General features: G+C 43.5%; 1 protein-coding gene across 1 annotated transcript in view; it reads right to left on the bottom strand.

The window, feature by feature from the left end:
* Window positions 1-6,131: 6,131 nt before the first annotated feature.
* Window positions 6,132-19,971, bottom strand: part of LOC103599758 (rho guanine nucleotide exchange factor 9-like) — a gene marked incomplete at its 3' end in the record, with an annotated part of 143,842 nt that continues 130,002 nt past the window's right edge. The window contains exons 6-7 of the mRNA XM_008583916.1: window positions 13,857-13,986; window positions 6,132-6,438 (exon numbers count right to left, since the gene is read on the bottom strand). Of these exons, the coding sequence (XP_008582138.1) occupies window positions 6,132-6,438; window positions 13,857-13,986 (437 nt within the window). The remainder of the gene's footprint in view (window positions 6,439-13,856; window positions 13,987-19,971) is intronic.

Raw genomic sequence — 19,971 nt, 5'->3', positions numbered from 1 at the left:
GGTTTCAATCAAGCTACTTTAAATTGGAGTGAAAATAAATGCTTACTGGCTTATTATAAAGGGGACCACTCAGGAAAGGCCAAATGGAAGAGATGTGTAACAAGGTGGGGGGTGGTGCAGAGCTTCCATACCCTCTCTGGACATGCCACCTGCCTGGCACATTCATGTGTTCAACAACTTACAAGCTCAAGAGTTTGTTTTTTTTTATATAGAACTCAATCTCTAGACTCCCTCCCCTTCCAGATATCAAAATGGTTTTTCAATTGTGAACCATATAAAGACCCACTGCTTCCTCAAAAAGCAAAAATAGCTGAATGTCTGACTACAAGCTTGCTGGCTTGGTGAATCTTTCATTAAGAATGCTTTGAATAATCCTTACTTAGAGACCAGCTCTGTTTGAACTCAGCCAGGTATCCTAGCTGCTCACAACCCAGTAAGTGGCACATCATGTGACATAAGGGAGCTTTTGACACAGGCAGTCTGTGCTTCTTATCTAGGAAGGGCCCACTGAGGAAAGGTGTGGAGTCCCAGGGACTTGTCCAGACTAGGGCCTAGAGCCAGCAGCCAGTAAGGTCAGTAGCAGATGTGCAGGGGGCTTTCTTATCTTTCAGTCAGCAGTTAGACCACAGACATACCAAAGCTTTATTTTGATCCTTTGAAGAAGGCACTCAATTGATTTAGAATTCATTTAACAAGTGGCACATGCAATATATTTTATAATGAAATAACATTATGCTTTTTTTTTTTTTGTCTTTTTTCGTGTCCGGCAACAGATCGCAACCTTCAGTGTCGTGCCCGTACCGGACTGGGACCGGCAACGGGATCACAACCCTCGGTGCTGCACCCGCACCTCGCCCAGCCAGTGAGCGGGAACCGGTCTGTATGTGGGATCCGAACCCTCGGCGGGAGCGCTGCTGCGCTCCCAAGCAGTGCACTGTAGCAGTGCGCCACCGGGCCGGCCCCAACATTATGCTTCTAAGTTAGGTTTAAAAATTTTTTTTGATTTCCCATTTAGTTTCTTCTTGGACCGATAGGCTGTTCAGGAGTATGTTGCTTAATTTCTATATGTATTTGTATAGTTTCAAGAATTTCACTTGTTATTGATAGTTTTCAAACTTTGTGGTCTGGAAAGACACTTCAGGTGATTTCAGTTTTTTAAAATTTGTTGAGTCTTGATTTGTGACCTAACATGTGCTCTATTCCAGACAATGTTTCATGTGCTAATGAGAAGAATGTATGTTCTGTAGTTGTTGGATGAAATGTTTTTTAGATAACTGCCAGGTCCAATTTGTGTAAAGTATAGTTTAAAACCTATGTTTCTCTGTTGATTTGTTACCTACATGATCTGTCCAATACTGAGAGAGGGGTGACCAGGTACCCAACTATTACTGTATTGGGGTATATCTCTTTCTTTAGTCTAATAGTGTTTGTTTTATATATCTTAGTGCTCTGGTACTGGGTGTGTACATATTTATGATTGTTATGTCTTCTTACTGGATAGATCCCTTTATCATTATATAATGGCCTTCTTTGACTCTTTTTATGGTTTTTAGCTTAAGGTCTATTTTATCTGATATAAGAATAGTTACTCCTGTTCATTCTTGTTTTCCATTTGCATGGTGTATCTTTTTTCTGTCTCTTCACTATCAGTCTGCATGGGTCTTTACAGGTGAAGTGAGTCTCTTGCAGACAGCATAGAGTTCAAGTCTAGCTTTTTAATCCAATCAGTCAGTCTGTGTCTTCTGAATGGGGAATTTATTCCATTTACACTTATGGTTGTTATTGAAAGATATTGTCTTACTCCTGGAATTTTGCTGATTTTTGTTTGGATGTTTTAAATATTTTTTGTTCTTTTCTTCCCCTTTTATTGTCTTTGGTGTTTGTTGGTTTGTTGAGGTGGAAAGATATAATTTCTTTCTCTTTCATCTTATTGTTCTACCAGTGGGTTTTGTCGTTTCTAGATTATTGATTGTAGTGATTATTGTTTGTTGGATTTCAGATGCAGGAGTCCCTGAAGGATTTCTTGCAGGGCTGGTCATGTGGTGGTGAACTCCCACAGTTTTTGTTTGTTTGGAAAATACACTATTTCTCCCTCACTTCTGAAAGACAGCCTTGCTGGGTACAGTATTCTTGGCTGGCAAGATTTTTTCATTTAGTATTTTAAATATATCATACTGTTTTCTCTGGTTTATAGAGATTCTGTTGAGAAGTCTTCTGTTAGTCAGATAGAGGCTCCCTTTTAGGTGACTTGATGCTTTTCTCTTGCTTTTTTTTTTTAAAGATTATCTCTTTGTCTTTGAGCTTAGCCAGTTTGACTGTAGTTTGTCTTGGAAAGGATCTTTTTGGGTTGAATCTGTTTGGGGAACTTTAAGCCTCCTGGATCTGAAGGTCCATGTGTCTCCCTATACCTGGGAAGTTTTCCATTATTATTTCATTGAATAGGTTTTCAATGCCTTTTCCTTTCTCCTGCCCTTCTGGAACACCCACTGATTGAGATGCTTGTGCACTTAAGGTTGTCTTCTAGCTCTCTTATATTTTCTTCATTCTGGGGGGATTCTTTTTTCTTTCTTTTTAACCATCTGGGTTATTTCAAAAAGACCATTTTCAAGGTCAGAAATTCTGCTTAAGCTCATGGTTGTGTTTTTTATTTCACTGAATGAATCCTTCAGTTCCATGAGTTCTGCTACATTCTTTTTAAGGTATTAATCTCTTTGTAAATTTCCTCCTTCATATCCTGGATATGTTTTCTTATTTCATTGTGTTGTCTAACTGAGTCTTCTTATATCTCATTGAGTGTCCTTAAGATTGTTTCTTGGAATTCCTTTTCAGTCATTTCAAGGGTTTCCAGCTGTATGGGTTCTGGTACTTGAGAATTACTGTATTCCTTTGGTGGTGTCATATTTTTATTTTTATTTTTTCATATTTCTAGTATCTCTAGATTGATGTCTGGTCATCTGGTAGAGCAGTTGCTTCTTCTATTACTTGAGTGGAATTTGAGGAGAGAAACGTCCTCCTCTTTTTCTGGACTCTGCTAGTTACTCTTCTTGTGTCAATGCAGTCAAGTGGTCAGTGGGCCACCTGTTGTAGCAGCAGTGGCTATGGTGGTGGCTGTGGTGGACAACACACATGGAAGTAGCATTTCTGGCAGTGGTGGGGGCTGTAGTCCCCAGACATGCTCCTGCCTTCTGTCATGTGGGAGCTTCCTGAGGTTCCTGGTGAGGTCCCTAAGTGCATTCCTGCCTTCTGTCAGGTGGTGAGCTGCCTGATGGAGTCTGATCTGTCCTTGGATAAAAATTTTTTCTTCTAGATTGCAGAGAAGAGAGGAAACTGGCTTCTCTCTTTATGGTTCACCTCTACTTCTTCTCAAAAGGCATCTTGGTATGGTAATCATGCCCATTACAGCCACATTGGAAACAGGTATATCCATGCCATGAACTCTGCATACTGTGTTTCTGCTCTGGTGGTGACAGAGACCCAGCCCCCACCCGTTTCCTGGCTCCCTCCAACAGCACAGACCCACAGAGGCCACTGTTTCTTAGACAGTCAAGGGGCCACTCATGAGAAAATTACATTGAGTGTAATAAGCCATGCACGGAAAACAAAATATTGCATGTCCTCACTCATACGTGGGTTCTAAAAAATTAAACATACTGAACAAAGAAGGAAAGATACAACAATCACAATTCACTGAACTTTCAAAAGTAGAGAACAAAATTGAGGCAGTAAGTAAGATATTAGTAAAGGACCAGAAGAAATGATTATACTGTGTGATTCTGAATATTCTAATTATCCTGATTTGAGCATCTCATATTGCACACAGGTACTGATGTTCAATGTTGTGCCCCACAGATATGTACAATCAGTTATATTTCTATAAAAAATAAATAAAATAAAATAATAAATTCTGTGTCTGAGGTGAGTGAGGTATGTGAGGCAAGAGCCTTACTTGCCTTATCCTAGTCCAGATCCTTCCTCTTCCTTTCCTTTGTGGATTTTCTTTGTCAAAGAAATCTTCACCTCCAAAAAGTCTTGTCCATTCCTCCCTGCTGTATCTCAAGAAGTGTCTTGTAGTAATAGCAAGAGGTCCCTAAACAACCCAGCAGACAAAATACTTTGCCTCTTTGCATACCTTCTTTTGGCCCTGTGATCTGTTTTCAAATGTTTACACCCTATTTGCTGAATAAAAAGGCCTACTGTAGATACCAAATGGAAATCCTCAACCATGGCCTCAACACAAACATCAGATAGTTTTAATGGCCTGTGAACAATCAGGCTGTAGCTGCTCATGTCTGAGAAGACAGTGTCAAGAAGATCGCAGGTATATGGAGTTAGTAGCCTTTACACATCAGAATCTAGGCTGGCTTTGCTCTGGGGAGAAAACCTATGGTTCTCACTAAAACAAGAAGTTTCCCACGTGAGGGACACTATGTCTGCTTCAAGTTTTCTCTTGTTTTTGTCATCCCTGTTGCCTGCTTCCTCCATCCTGACAACTTGACTGGTTTGAACCTCCAGCCCTGTCTTGACTTCTGGTTTCTTCCTAATTATTAGTTCCCACTAGCTGGCTTAGAATTGATTCATCACTCCATATCGGTCTTCTGCTGACCCTTGACTCCTAAACTTAGCCCACTATTCATCTTGTTTGGTCCTCTTTATTCCTAGCCTCTACTTCATTGTTTTGCATCCTGGTTCCTGTAGCCAGTGCTTTCCAGAGCTCAGTTTTACATTTTACTTAAAGTAACCACAGCCTTGGCTTGCCAGATGCCCAAATTAATAGGGTCTAGGGGTAGGGGACTCTAAAATAAACCAGGTTCCTAATTGTTTGCTGCTTCTCTTGATGTCTAGTTGTTCTTAGCATAAACATACCTTAATGTAAAGAATGGGCACTTGCCTGTTGCTGACATGGCTGATAAGCTGAAAATTTCCTTGGCTGCCTAAATTAACCCTAAAAAATCCTGCCTCCTGATTTTATGGGGGTAGCTAAAGAGAGGCATTGGTGTCTAGTTGAGTTCCAGATTCATAAAAGTTTTCTCTTCTGGGGTCAGCTCCTGACAGAGGTAGTTATTATCCCCATTAACTAGCTAACTATTGGTTCCAGAGGTGGCATTCTGAGTTTATTGCTAAACACTGAGGCAGTCTTAATCTAAGTTCATTTTGCTCCCTCAATCCACTGTCAAAGACAAATAGGTAAAGATTTTTAAAAAATTTATTTTTATTACTATATTTATCACTACACAAAGTAATAATTTTTTGTGGCCCTTTACCAATTAATGCAAGATATGGCACATATATACACATAGATAGAACAAAGGGCTTAAAACAAATGTGTGGTTCATGTTCCAGCCTGGAAAAAATAACAGTGTTTAACTTGGTGTTTTGTGACTCAGTACTCTCATTGAGGGGCACTCGCTAATGGGTGAGGGAGAGGACAAAGGGACTGGATGATGGAGAAAGAGCTGTGGGTAGGACAGTGAATTTGGAAAGACACACTAAGCACTCTTTGGCTTCTCCCTCTTCTTTTACTTTCTCTGGTTCGAAATACTTCCAACCAGTCTCTGGAGCCAAAACTAGACTAAACTCCCTGTCCTGAGGGAGGAGGTGGGGGGAACAGCGTCTCATAAAGAGGGATCATGTTGAGAACATATGCCACCCTCCTTCACCCCCATCAAGGAGAAGAGGCCAAGAAACCAACATTCACAGAATTATCCAATGATCAACGACAAGAGCAAGACCTCTCCTCAAATGGATTAGAAAAAAGAAAGGTTGGGGAAGAGCACGGTTGGTAGTTGTTGAGAACTAATACACCTTGTGTGGAAAATGGGTAGAGGCATGGGGGAAATTTTTGTATTACAAAGGTACCTACCTGTCAGGACAAAAGTAGGAGGCCCCTTGTTGGTTCCTAGGGCAGGGAGGGGCCAGTTGGCCAGAGCCATTAGGGTGGAAATGAGGGAATGTTTTCAGGAAAAATATTATTTACTGAGATAGAAATATTTCAATATTTTAAACAACTGGTGCAAACTGGGAGGAAGGGAGTGACAAGGAACACCATGAGTGTCATGAGGGCAAAGAGTAAAAAAGATACCAAGACAAAATATACCAACTTCAGAGTTTCATTGCCCACAAGCTAGCCCTACCTGTGATATTCATGCCACACCACTGCTCCTGATATGGAATTGCTGCTAATCTCCAGTCTTTCTTCCCCCTAGCAGTTTTAGCCCACTTCATTGGGAGCCTGAGGATGATGGAGAGGAAGGGGCTGGTGCCCCCTGAGATGTCTATCTCCCTCAGGGAAGAAGGGGACAAGGTTACCTTCTTGCAGAGGACCATCTGGTGGTCAAACAGGAAGAACACTCGCTGCTGGTTGCGGCCATAGGGCTGGTAGATCCAGGCCATTTCCCCAGTGTAGATCAGCTCCGAGCTCCTGTCTAGGATATCCTCGCCCTGGGAAGGACATGTGATCATGAGAGGAAGCCAGGCAGGAGGGATGACACCATTGCCTGTCTGGGGGCACCCAAGGCTGAGCACAGACGGGGGTGGGAGGAGGCCAGAAAGGGCCTGGTGTTAAAGGAGAGAGGGAGGGACTCCTGGGAATCCTCAAAAGCCTTTACAACTCCAAGAGCTAGAAAGACCCATATTGTTCACCCTGAGGCCACATGAGCTCCACCACCCAGGACTGCTACAGCTTCCGTATGTGGCACCAGCTACCATGAGGTTCTCTCTCTCTCTCTTTCTGAATTTCTCTCATTCTCCCTCTCTCTTTTTTTCTATAAATCTCTATGTCCCAGTCTCTCAATCCCACCTCTGACCTCTCAGTCTCTTTTTAGCAGGTGGTAGAAATCTCTCTGATTCCCATGAGCAGAAGGGGACAGGGGAGGGCGAGAAGGAAGATGATAGAGAGAGAGAAAGGTAATCTACTCACCCTATCATAATTGATTTTCCTTCTCTTGGTTCATTAAAATCTATTGATTAAATAGGAAATGTCATGACTACATGCTTCCTTGATCTGTTATCCAGAGGGCGTGGAACCATTTCTCCTGCTTGCTACATATAATCAGACACAAAAAAGCACCAAGACACCTGAATACTAGTTAATTCAATTTTACAGAGTTATCAAGGGCCCCCCGTCCTTATGGCAACTTTGGTAGGCCAGAGGTATATTGGGGGTGTTTGTCAGATGCCAAGCCAGACTTGGCCCTGTACTCAAGGAGCTTACATCTCAGTGAAGGAGATGAATGCAGGTATGCCCAGAACTCATGGAACGCAAGGCAAACCACAGCAAAGCCACGGACACAGGGTGTGTTCCAGGTCCTATGTGAAGGTGGGGACAAAGAGCAGTGGCCCAGAATGCAGAATATTTCCTGAGTACCTATATGGGTCTGACACTGTGCTAGACACTTTCACTATGTCATTTGAGCCTCACAATAGCCCTGGGAGGTAGATATTCTTGCTTCATTTTACAGTTTAAGGTAAAGAGAGGTAAAGTGATAAGGTCTTCCAGCTAGTTAGCTACATATCCATGACCCAACCCCTACTCCACAGCTCCTGAGAGTGTGCTTACTCCTTCCACTATATTATACTGTCTCTAGACCAAAAAGTCACTGGAGGTCCAGTCCCTTCCTCTCTCCAGGTCTCAGCTTTCCCAGATGTTAAATGAGGTGTGTGAAGATAATCTTTACGGTCCCAGCCCTGACAGTCTGATGCTAAGATCTCAGCCTTGTACACAAAACTTTCAAGGAAAGGTTAGAGATGGAGGCCCCAGCATCCTCCCAGAAATAATCAAAAGCAAATAGCCCAGGCAAGATAGTGTGCCAGAGAGAGGGGCATCTGGAAATGGTGTTCTCAAGCATACCGTTTTTTCCGGTCTACAAGATAGGAAGGAAAAAGGGAGCTCAGTGGAATTATTTTCTAATAATAGAACTTGAAAGAAGTTCAGAAATACTGCTTCGACTCCATGCTCCAGGCTTAGCCTCAGGATTACCCAGGAACTAGGTAAACGCTCCTTCTTGAGGGGTTCACATACTAGCACAGAACCTCTGGAGGCCTAGGGCTGGGAGAGAAAGCTCTCAGGGTTGGGGAGCAGTACAGAGCTTTCTTGTTGGAGGGATGGGAAGCTGAGAGTGGTACCAATTTATCACACCTCATCCTGATACAGGCTAGGTATGTGTGACACATTCCACTTTGAATATGTATGGAGTAAAAGAAAACCATAAAAGGGGACCAATGTCATAAAAAAGATGGCCAGGATGACTTTTAAAGGTACCGCTTGCTAAAGAGGATGATCAGACCAGGAGGACTACTCAGTACTATCTCGTCCACCCACCACATAAGCCAGGGGCACCCCAACTCTATGGTAAGTACCTGCCATATATAACTCCACCAAGCAAAAAAATCTTGAAAAAAATACACCACTATGCTCACCACATGACTCACCTTGACCAACTCATATATCCTCTCTGTGCCTCAATTTCTTAATCTTTAAAATGGGGATAACAACCTCATTTAGTTGTTGAAGATTATTTAAATTTATATATGTGAAGTGCTTAGGAAAGTACACATCACACTATGAGTTCTACATGTGATAGTTATTATCTTGATTATTACTGTGTGTCCCAGGTACTATGCACATTCTGTCCTGTCTCCTGTTAATACAACAAGCAGATAAGGGGTGTACTATTATTGCCCCTAAAATCAAGGTTGTAGAAACTGGAAGTAATTTGCCCAAAGGGGCAGGACCCAGATCAGACTCCCTCCAAAACCTATGCTCTTAATCACCAAACTACATGAGAATGATGACACTCTTCCCCCCACCCCACCTCGTAGTACAGCAACCAAACAACCACCTAGCTGCTTTGGAAGATTTCTAAGGTACTTGGAAGACCTGGGTTTTGGGCCCAGTGCTACTACCAACTCACTCTGTGACCTTGGAAAGTAGCTTAAACTCTCTCAACTTATTTCCTCATTTGTCAAGTGGGGATAATACAACAGTTCCTGTTTGACCCACTTCACATAGCTGTTTGAGAGCATTAGTTCTGCCCATGCAAGGAAACAGGCCTTGCATTGTTCGGAGCTTTTACCCTTGCCTTCTCTGCCCCACTTGTAGCACACATTTCTTTGTCTTGCCCCAAAACGTGTAATACCTTCTAATTGATGCCACCCCCCGCCTCTGCCACCCCCAGCACCATGATGGGCCTTCTGTTCCATTCCATTCCTCCAGGATTTTGCTCACACTGTTGCCTCTGCTAGGAATTTATCTGCCCCACTAGAGGCCAAAGCCGCATCTCATTCATCTCAATATCCCCAGTGTCCAGCACAGGGCCTGCCTTAGAAGAGATGCTCAAAATATAAGTCCCCTAGTATCACTTATTTGCTCAAAATCCTCTCATCTCACTCAAACTAAAAGCCAAATCCTATGAGGACATGATCTGACCTCTTATTAAGGCCATGACCTCATCTGCTCCCACTTTTCCCCTCGCTCACTCCACTCTGGCCACAAAGTCCTCCTTGCTGTTCCATGGGTACATTACTCCCATATTTTAGGGCCTTTGTGTTTATTCTTCCCTCTGCCTGGAATGTTCTGCCCCAAGAAAGCTACATGGTTTGCTCATTCATCTCCTTCAGGTCTTTGCTTAAATGCTACCTCTTCAGGTAGTATCACTCTGTAGCCTGTTATCCTACTTTATTTTTCTTTGCAGCTGCTATCACTACCTGATAATAAATTATATGTTTGTCTAGTGCCTCTCTCCCCTACTGGAACATAAATTTAATGAGGGTAGGAACCTTGTGCTCTTCACTGATGTATCTGTGGAACTTAGAACGAGGCCTGACACACAGTAGGTACTCAATAAATATCTATTTAATAAGCAAATCAATGGGTGTTAATAGTAGCCACCAAAAACTCCCCAAAATTTTCTTACCAGCTCATCCACCTTCCTTACCTGTGGCCAAAGCCTCAGAAAAGAAGCTTCACTCCACCCTAATGAATTCTAGTTCTAATTCACCCTGTTCTGCCTGACTCCATCCCATTTCAATCACAAGCTGATTGATATGAGGCTAGGTAATAAGCAGATCCAGAGAAAGGAGGACAAGGGAAATGTCATCCTTTTCATCCAGTTTATTTTCCTGACTGGAGAGCAGGGAAATAGGAAATCCATCCAGCCCCACATTTGATCATCTGGTCTCAGGAGTATATGCCTCATCGAGTCACCTTAGCTTTTAAATAAATGTTCTTGCTGCCTCCATCATGTTGGGTTTTTCTGTTTCCTCCAATTTCTTTGGACTCAATCATCCAATGGTAAACTGGTACAGGCCTTTGGGTATTACACAACCAGGCTGGAAGGGGAGGAAGGCCACAAAGAGGACCATCACTGAGAGGCCACTGAGAGGAAATCACAACCACACACAATCAAGCTCCCAAACAAGACCTACAAACTTGGGCTCCTGCTAAAAATCACACATACACGATTAAAAAGAAGCTGTCAGAGGTATGTTCCTTTTCCTTTCCTTTCAAGTGGATTTAATGAGTGTGAAAGGTGACAAAGTGACAGCTCTAATTTCTCTCAGCATCAGAGAAATTAGAAATGGAAATTTCCCAGAAACTGCAGTGCCTGGGAACAGGTTCTTCTCCCTGCTGCTTCCCCAAACTGCTCTAATGTATTGATTATTTCTTAGAAAGATGGTTGACACTTTCACTCATCTGTTTATTTTTCAGGATTTCTGGGAGATGGGGGAAAGGGAGGGGTACTTCAGGAACTCTAGTCCCCAGGGATGGTAACTGAAGTTGAAGGATGGGTCAAGCCTTGATATAATGCAAGGATTCCTGCTCTCTAGCCAGATGCTCTGATTTATTGAGTAGACACCAATTATCTGCATGCCACCAACCGTCCCAATTCCTCTTCAAGGGAGATTAGGTTCTTTAGTTTTCCCCTATGACTCCTCTTTTTCATTTAACAAATGAAGCTGAAATTATCAAGTGGATGCTTTTGACAGCCACCCTGTTTATTCACACATCTGAGAAGCAAGTGGGTGGCAGAACGCATTGCTTCTTTTTCTTGATTTGCAAGGCTTGTCCACAGTAGGCCTCAGCAATCCGGCAGGACCTGTCTCTCTGCTTGTTCAACTTCTTGCGCAGGTGGAATGTGTAAAGAGTGAGCTTGGGCCACCTGTTCTAAGACTCAGTAAGCCATGGAGTGTCCATATACTACTGCTTTCTGAGGGAGACTCCCCCATCCACCTTTAGCCTGATCAGGATTCAAATTTCCCCCCCAAGGTAGTTCACTGTCTTGTTTAGATATAGATTCTTTACTGCAAAAACCAAGTCACTGCAGTATCACAAAGGACAGCAATTGGGCTGTGGGCGGCAGAAGATTGGAGGAGTATGTGGTGCAGCAGTGAAAAGAACACCACACAAGCAATCAGACTAGACTCAAGTTCCAGCTTTGTCACTGACTTGCTGTGTGGCCTTGATCAGGAATAGGCTTCTCTCTGCTTCTCAGTGTTCCACCATCATTACAACGTATATGAGGGTGAGAGTGTACACATGCAAGCATGGTCAGGGTTGTAGAAGGAATCCTCTAAGAGTCCTGGTGACTGTGACATTCTAAAAGTTTTAAGACCAGATAAAGCAAACATGATAGACACTTTAGGCCTGGTCTCTGAAATGTACCCATCAGGCCTTACTGGAGAAAAGGCTTCTTAGGGGCCAATCCCTCTGGAGCTGGCAAGTTTTGCAGTTACCCCAGAGTCTGAAAAGGGAATCATGAGAAATTTTTCTTTTTACTAATTCCTATAGACTAAATGATTGTGTCCCTTCAAAATTCATGTTGAAACCTAATCCCCAATGTGATTGTATTTGAAGGTGAGGCCTTTGAGAGATGATTGGGTCGTGAGGGCAGAGCCATTATAAATGGAATGCGATTAGTACCCTTATAAAAGAGATCCCAAAGAGCTCCCTCATCCCTTCTCTCATGTGAGGACACAACGAGAAGATGGCTGTCTATGAACCAGGACGTGGGCTGTTACCAGACACTGAATCTACTGGCGTCTTTATCTTGAACTTCCAGCATCTAAGATTATGAATCTACGGTATTTTGTTATGGCAGTCTGAATGGACTAAGACACCAACCTAGATGAAGATGGGCTTCACCAGGTGGGTGCAAGGGCTGTGCAAGTTTAGATGAGATTATAGGGCCAATCTATCATGATAAAAAAAGGAGGCAAAAACTGACAGAATTGCCTTTTTGTGTTCCCCAGACAAACACACAGGAAATTCCTTTTGAGATGCCAAGTCTTTATATCATAGCTCAGTGCTATCGAGTTTGGTATTAATAAAGCTCCCTGGGTAGACCTTGGAATTGCAAGTTATCCTTGGTCCCCCACAGACCCTGCTCCAAGGACTGAAGGCCCAGAGCACACAGAGGAATTAGAAGGTCTTCTAGGCATTGGGAAGCGGGGAGATGTTCCAGGGAATAGGAAAACAACTGCTGCTGGGCACCTCCTCTCACAAAGAAGCTTGCTGAGGGGAAAGAAAGAGGCCTGACCAGACACAATTTCAGAGTGCCTTAGAGTTGATGAACTGCTAGAAGTCATTTCATCCAGCCCTCTGCCTCTGATCAGGCAACTGGCCAAAGCAAAGCAGACACAAGGGTAGGAGAATCTATGATTTTCTAGTAAATCTGAGCCAGTACTGGCCTTCTCTTATGAGCAAGACGGTCTCTTTATATAGATTCATTCCTTTCTCTGCATCTCAAAGAATCACTGCTGTTCTACTCTTGTATGGGGACATTATCCTTTAAACAGTACCCCAAAATATTTCAGTGGATCAGCACTGTGGTCTTTTTCAGCTGTCTACACTAAGGAAGAACAGAGGTAGCAGAATAAAAGAAAGATGATTTTTTTTCCTGGACCTTGGTTAAGTAGCTGTTTGTAAGGCTAATGCCTAGTCCCCTTGGAATGGGCTAAACTTCCTGAAATGCTAGATAGATATTACTATCTCTTAATCACAGAAAATAATACCTGAGTTGAGGCCAGTGGAATGGGGAGCTGGCTCTACCTCTACACTGTGACTACAAGGCTTAAGATTGCTGCCCCTTCCTTGGTAGCATGTCCAGCCTCTCCCATCTTGGTTATGTTAGCCTGTGGACTATCAGATTATACAAGCTGGGCCTGAGAGATACATGTGAAATGTTATTACTCCTGGTTCTCTTGGTGGGCACTTAGGAAGGGAAGGCTTTAGTGACTTCAGCCACTCAAGACTTTTTTGAGTTCAGAGAAGCCATGGCTGTTTTCAATGGAATATAAGATTGTCAGGGATTATTTTTAAAAGCAGATGATAAAAACAGAATTTGGTCTGTGGATTTGGCAGAGATGAGGGTTGTGGCCTAGAGTGCACAGGCTTGGATAGATCTAGAGGTGTCGGAGGGAGGTGATCTCACCAACAGGAAAATAAGTATGTTGGCTGTCCTGCACCATTAAGAACAAGAAAACCAACCTTGTATTCTGTATCTGGGAGTAAATTAGTATGTAGTACTTCTTATCCAAGCGTGCATCTAGTGGGGATAAATCCAGGACTTGAAAAAGCTTTAAAAGGCTACATCATCAACCCAATTGTTTCCCGGCAACACCCAGAGAGATGAATCTTTCCTTTCTTAATGAAGTACTGTCACAAAGATTTCTCTAATCTTCTTAGAAAGCTATTCAAGTACCCAATACCTATCATTATCGGGAAGTTTTGCCTTGGGTCTAATCTAAATCCTTCTTGTTATTCTTCAAATCTAATTTCTCTTTGTCCATCCTTGGCTAAGGTCAGAAGCTTTGGACAAGCTATTCAGACTCCCCAAAACCCTTGTTGGTAAAAGTCCTACCTCCCAGTCTAGGACAGAGGCCTGCCACTGGGCAATCTTGTCGATATTTTCCAAACGTCGCTTGCGTTCGTTGATCTGCTGAGTCACATTTCTCATGACAGCCAAAGCAGCTGCCACATATCTGTAGTCACTGTGAAGACACAAGAGTGTAAGTTGGATGAACCAATGCACCAGAGAACCAATGTGCTCAGTGCCAATCCTAATATCCACTCTCCTCTTCCCCCTTAGTAATACGGTCCTGATTTTCAGATGGAAACACATGCTACCTAGAATAAAAAACTACATTTCCCACCCTTTTTTTCAGCAGGGATACCTATTGGATTAAGTGTTGTCCAATAATATGTAAAATAAGTGCTAGGTGGACTTCTGAAAAAATATCCTTTAAGAAAGAAAGCACATCTTTATTGCCTACTCAATCCTGATGCTTAGAATGTGGATATGATGGCTCTAGTAGTCATCTCGGATCATAAGGACAAGGTCCATACCCTAGAGATAGGATAGCAGAATGCCGAAAGGAGCCCAAGTTTCTTATGACCATAGATATCCTACTTGCAGACTTCTTTCACATAAGAGAGAAACAGACCTCTATCTTTTTTACACCACTATTTTTGTGTCCTATCTGACACAACCAGCCAAGGAGAAAGACAGGATGCTCACACATGGCACAATCCAGAGAAACTTCCCATCTATTCCACCATCTATACCTAAGGAGCCTCTGCCCAAAACCACTGTGAAATAACACCCTAACCTTTCCTCCTACACAATATAGAGATATGACACAGTGGTTAAGAATACAGAGTATGAAGCCAGAGTCTATAGGCTCAAACCCCAGTTTTGTCACTGACTAGCTGTGTTGCCTTTGGCAGGTTTCACTCACTCTCTCATTGACTTGGCTTCCTCCTCTATAAAATGGGGAGAATTATAGTAGAATTTATTGAAGGTTTAATAAATTAAATACAATAATCTGTGTAAACTGTTTTACTCTTGGCCCATAATAAATGTCAGCAGTATTATTACCACATATAAACATTTGAGACATCACGGGGGATGCCTCCCCAAACCCCTAGTCCCAGAAATACAACCCTCAGCTAGCTTCCTAAGACTTTGGATAGCCCATGTGTTGAGGGTTCACCATCCTGCCCAGTTTTACCTGCTTGTCTAATCTGATTTCCAACTGAATGGATCCTTTGAAAGACAGATTGAAAGTGAGATCTCAGCCATTCAGTGGAGCTACAATAAACTAAGAAGGCAAAAAAAAAATGCATTACAGTTTAGTTTTAAAACCTTTTCTTGGAGAAGCTGAAAATACCTTACGGTCATTAACCTGCTCTATTTCTCAGAACCAATTAGAAAAAAGAAAGGAGAAAAAGTACAGAAACTGCCTTTTTCTTCAATACAGATGCTATGCAGCACCTCCTTTTAGCTGGGCATCCATCACTCCAGTCTATGCTCTGAACGTTTGCCAGGACCATGGTCCTCAAACATAAAAGCATTTTATCATTTCCAATGACAGGATGCTCACATCTCCTATCCAGTCTATTCTGCCTCAAGACAACTATGTTAGAAAAGGCTTCTTTATTCTGAGCCTCAATGAATATTGGCTACTATCAGTTCTTCTTCTGGATCTCACTGCTGAATCATATTGATCTTATGGCCTACTAACACTTCCTAAGTCTCTCCAAAACATGCTGTCTAGAAGTTGTATCTCTCTCAGCCTGTCCTTGAGCTATTGATTCCTTAGACCTAACTGAAAAAATTATATTTGTTCCTGTTATATTTTACCCTTTACAGTGACTTGCTCCAGCCTAAAGGCGAACTTTGGGGCTCTGTAATATCACCAAAGTTTTTATCTGGCAAGACTGTCTGAGCCTACCATGGTAGAAGCATGGTAGGGTGATGACAGTAGGGGTGGTTGCAGCATAGACACTGCTGACATAAATAAGTACTCCTGGACTTCTGGTCAAGATGGCAGAATAGACTGTCCCTAGTGTCACTCTCTCCCTCAAATCAACCAACTTACAACTATAAAAAAGCAATGACAGGCAACCTGGGGCCACTAGAGCTCAGGGGAAGAGGAGGAGAGACCTACAGATTGCATGAAGGCAGGAGAAGCCATGAGATAAAGAAAAAGCCACTCCAACCATTTCAAATCCTGGCCACTTCCATGCTGGAGCTGCTGAGTGCATGGAGCAGGAGCTGGCAAAAGCTACATCTGTGCCATTTGGGTGAAGTTGCTTGGAGGTGGCAGGGGAGAAGAGGGCCTTGGTGGCCCCCAGGCCAGCAAGAGCACTAATAGGGTTCCTGTGGACCCACATAGCAGTGAAGAGCCACAACAACTGAAAAAAAATGAGCCACTCACAGAAGCTGGTGAGTCATCGCAAGGGACTGAAGCATGGCCCACCCCATGGGAAATGTTTGGAGCACGGGCGGTGGCCAGGGGAAAACAGGGGCACAGCAAGGACAGCTGATCTGCCCCCAGTCAGCGTAGGACCACTCAGAGGAGATTGGTCAGGAATACAGAATTGCATGGGGTGCAGACTGATGAAAAGACTCAGGACCAGACCAGAGTTTCTACACAACCCAGGTGCACCAGATCTCACTAGACCCAGAAGTTCCCATAAAGTCAACTATTAAAACCTGAGCTGCACAAAAAGCCTTGCCTGGGGAATCAGTTACAAAACAGCAATTTAGCTCAACTACAGAGCTCAAGTACTGGTCCTCACAGGAAGTTCTCCCATTTTGGAAGTAACTAAAGGACAACAAATTAGTTCCAGTGCAGAGTTTAAGTGGTGGAAACAGCAAATAATCCAACACAGAACTAGAAGAAAAAACAAAGTACCCACAACCAGAGATGAAGTTTGAGATGAACTAGTAAAAGTCTCATTTCACCAAAGAACACCTATAACACCTAGAAGGACCAGAAGTCCCCTCGCCTACCAAGCCTGAAAGCAGGGAGGGCTGGTGGCCTCAGCCATGACCCCCGACACCCACAACCAGTCCTGAGGGTGGGGGCCGAGAGCCTTGGCCACACACCCCTGACACGTGCAACCACCCCAGTGACTACCACTGAGCCACCGCAGGAAGTGCTCCGGGCTTTCCTAAGCTGTGGCAGTGGGGGGCCAAGGCCCTCTGTCATGCCTTCTTGACATGCACAACCAGCCCAGCGATGACCACCGAGCTGCCACAAGAAGCGCCCTGGGCTCTCCCAAAGCTGGGGTGGTGGGGGGCTGAGGGCCTCAGCCATGCCCCCCAAACCACACAACTAGTCCAGTGATAACCACCAAGCTGCCACAAGAAGCACCCCAGGCTCTCCCAAGCTAGGGTGGTGGAGGGCCAAGGGCTTTGGCCATGCCTCCCTGACACACACAACCAGCCCAATGACAATCCCCAAGCCACAGCAAGAAGGGCTCTGGGTTCCTGAGCTGGAGTTGTGGGGGGCAAGGGCTTTTGCTACACCCCCTTGACATCTGCACCCAGCCTGGCAAAGATCAAGCCACTTGTAGAAGCTGCCTGGTCTCCTCTGTGGGAATGAGGAGGGTGGCACAGGCCTCAATTCGCCCCTCCTCCTTCCTTCTTCCATCCTATTTCCTTCCCATTTCCCCTCTCCTCCTCCCTCCCAACTGCTCCACAACAACATCATAGAATGTAAAAAAAAAATAACAATATTAATAAAATAAATAAATAAGTACTCCTGCTCTTTGGGCCCATTTTCTGTTACCTGTGCCTTTCCTTCCTCTGATTTGAGGGCATCAGTGCTTTAAGCCACTTTATGAGAAGCATAGACCTGTACTGTCTAATAATGGTAGCCACTAGCCACATCTAATTAAAATTAAATAATATTAAAAATTTAGTTCCTCAGTTGCACTAGCTACATTTCTCAGTACTCAAATCACATATGGTCATTGACTACTGTACTAGACAGCACAGATACAGAACATTTACACCACTGCAGAAAATTCTACTGGAGAGTGCTGGCAGGAGAATGCTCATTACCTCTGCCTGACTCCAAGTATTGCCCACCTGTGGATTCATCACTGCCACTATCCCATACTATTTTTGCCATTTTTCACTGGCTGTCTTTTTCACAATGGCTAGAACAGTAATGTCCCCATCTCTAACCTGTCCCACTAGCTTTAGAGGTGGGTGAGAGAATAAGAAAATAGCTGTGGTCCAGTCTGAATGCAGGTCAGAGCCCTTAGGCCCTCAGATGAGGTCTGGGCCCACCCCCTATTGAAGAGTGACAGAACTAAGATTTTCTAGTTTCTGACATGTCAGCCAACCTCCTTCTTATATACAGTCTTACTTCTTGCTAGCTTAAGGAAGGTGAGGTGCGGGAAGTACGTCACCCTTCTATAAGCAAAGGCAGTATTAGTCTCCATTTGTCACTCTCTGTAGTGGATTGAATTATGTACCCCCAAAACTCACTGAAGCTTTAATTGTATCCCCCACATTTTTATGTATTAGAAACTTAGCCCCCACTGTGATTGTTAAGAAAGTGGGAAATCCTATTATGGTAATTGAAAGGTGGAGCCTTGAAGAGGTGATTGGATTGTAGGGCAGTGCAGTAGTGAATGGATTAAAAATGGTGATCAGGGGCGTGGTTCCGAGGGCTTTAAAAGAAGAGGAGAGTCTGTCTTGCTCTCTCTGCTCTCTCTGCTTCCACCATCTCAGAATGTGAGACCCCTGGGTCACTGTCGCCACCACCGAGCTGCCACTTTGGACTTCCCAGCCTCAGAAACCATAAGCAATAAATTTAATTTTCTTATAAATTACCCAGTTCCAAGTATTTTGTTAGAAGCAACCTAAATGGACTAATACACTCTCCATCTAATCTTCTTTTTCAGAGGCCACTCTAATTGTATTTCAAGCTACCTATCTGAACACCTATCTGACTAAGCCTCTAAACTAGCAGCAGCCTCTAATTGCTTTCAAATCCAAGCTGCTCTTGACATGCATGGGCAGCAGCTGTCATTATTAATACAGCTTCCTGAGGCCTCCCAAGTAGGGTTGCTCATGTCCTGTGGTAGTGCTGGGCCCAGCAGGTCACCCTGAAGAAGGATAGGGATTGATGTAGCCTGCTACTGCCTGAACTACTTTCTCAGCACTCAGAAGTCCGGGGGTGGGAGGCGAGGGGAACAGGGACCCATAGAACAAAAGGGTTTTGAGGTAAGGTATCTAGCTGCAAGGTTAAGGAGCACCAAAATGGCAAATCCTAGGCAGATATTCTATCTTGCTGGCTCCCACCAAACCCAGCAATGCCCTGGAGTTGCTTTGGCCAAAGAAACTAACATAGCTTTGGGTTGTGCTTGAAAGATGGCCTTTCTGGGACTCTTAAGGTCAATTATACAATAAGTAATTTACCTAGTGAATATTATCAGTCCACAAGTATGATTTTTAGAGCCTCCTGCTAGGTTCCACAGAATGGATACTCAGGAAGTAGGTAGGTGAGAAGATGTAATACAGATATTTAAGAACCACTCTGAATATCCAGGTTTTAAAGGCAAAGGTCTGAAGGCTGCTCAATTGAGATTTAGGTTAAAAAGTCACTGCTTCTGGTCACTTAGTACCATGGAGTACAACTGTGGAGGTCATTTAGGATCATGGCAACATGGGCTGGCAGAACTGGAAAAGGCCTTCCAGACTGGGTACTACATTGACTCACAAACCTTCCTGAGCACAAAAATTATCTGAAGAACTCAAGTAGCCAGATTCCCAGACCACTGCTTATGCTTTGTGTCCCTGCTTCACCAAAGACTGTCTCTGTGTTATTTATTTTTCTGAGCCTCAATCTTTCCAGCCACAGAATGACAAATCTGACTAGAAGGGAGAGCCTTTCCATTCTAGGTACCATTTCTATTTTTCATTTTCAAATATTTTAATTTTAGTGGGGATTCTTCAATGTTACTAGCCCTCACAAAATATGTTATGCTTAGAAAACTTGTAACTCAGTCCTGGCAATGGGCTATATCAAGTCTGTTCAAGTAGGACTTAGTCACCTCCAAATTTCATGTCTAATAAGCACCCCCAATCCTGCTCCACCTAGTAAACTGCCACAGGGAGAAGGGAGTAGAGTCCTCCTTTGCAAGATCCTACTCTACTTGCCTCCTTCACAGTC

The sequence above is a fragment of the Galeopterus variegatus genome, unplaced genomic scaffold, assembly GCF_000696425.1.
Source record: "Galeopterus variegatus unplaced genomic scaffold, G_variegatus-3.0.2 Scaffold3083, whole genome shotgun sequence".
In the NCBI taxonomy this organism is placed as follows: domain Eukaryota; kingdom Metazoa; phylum Chordata; class Mammalia; order Dermoptera; family Cynocephalidae; genus Galeopterus; species Galeopterus variegatus.
This window is presented reverse-complemented; position numbering and strand designations above follow the sequence as displayed.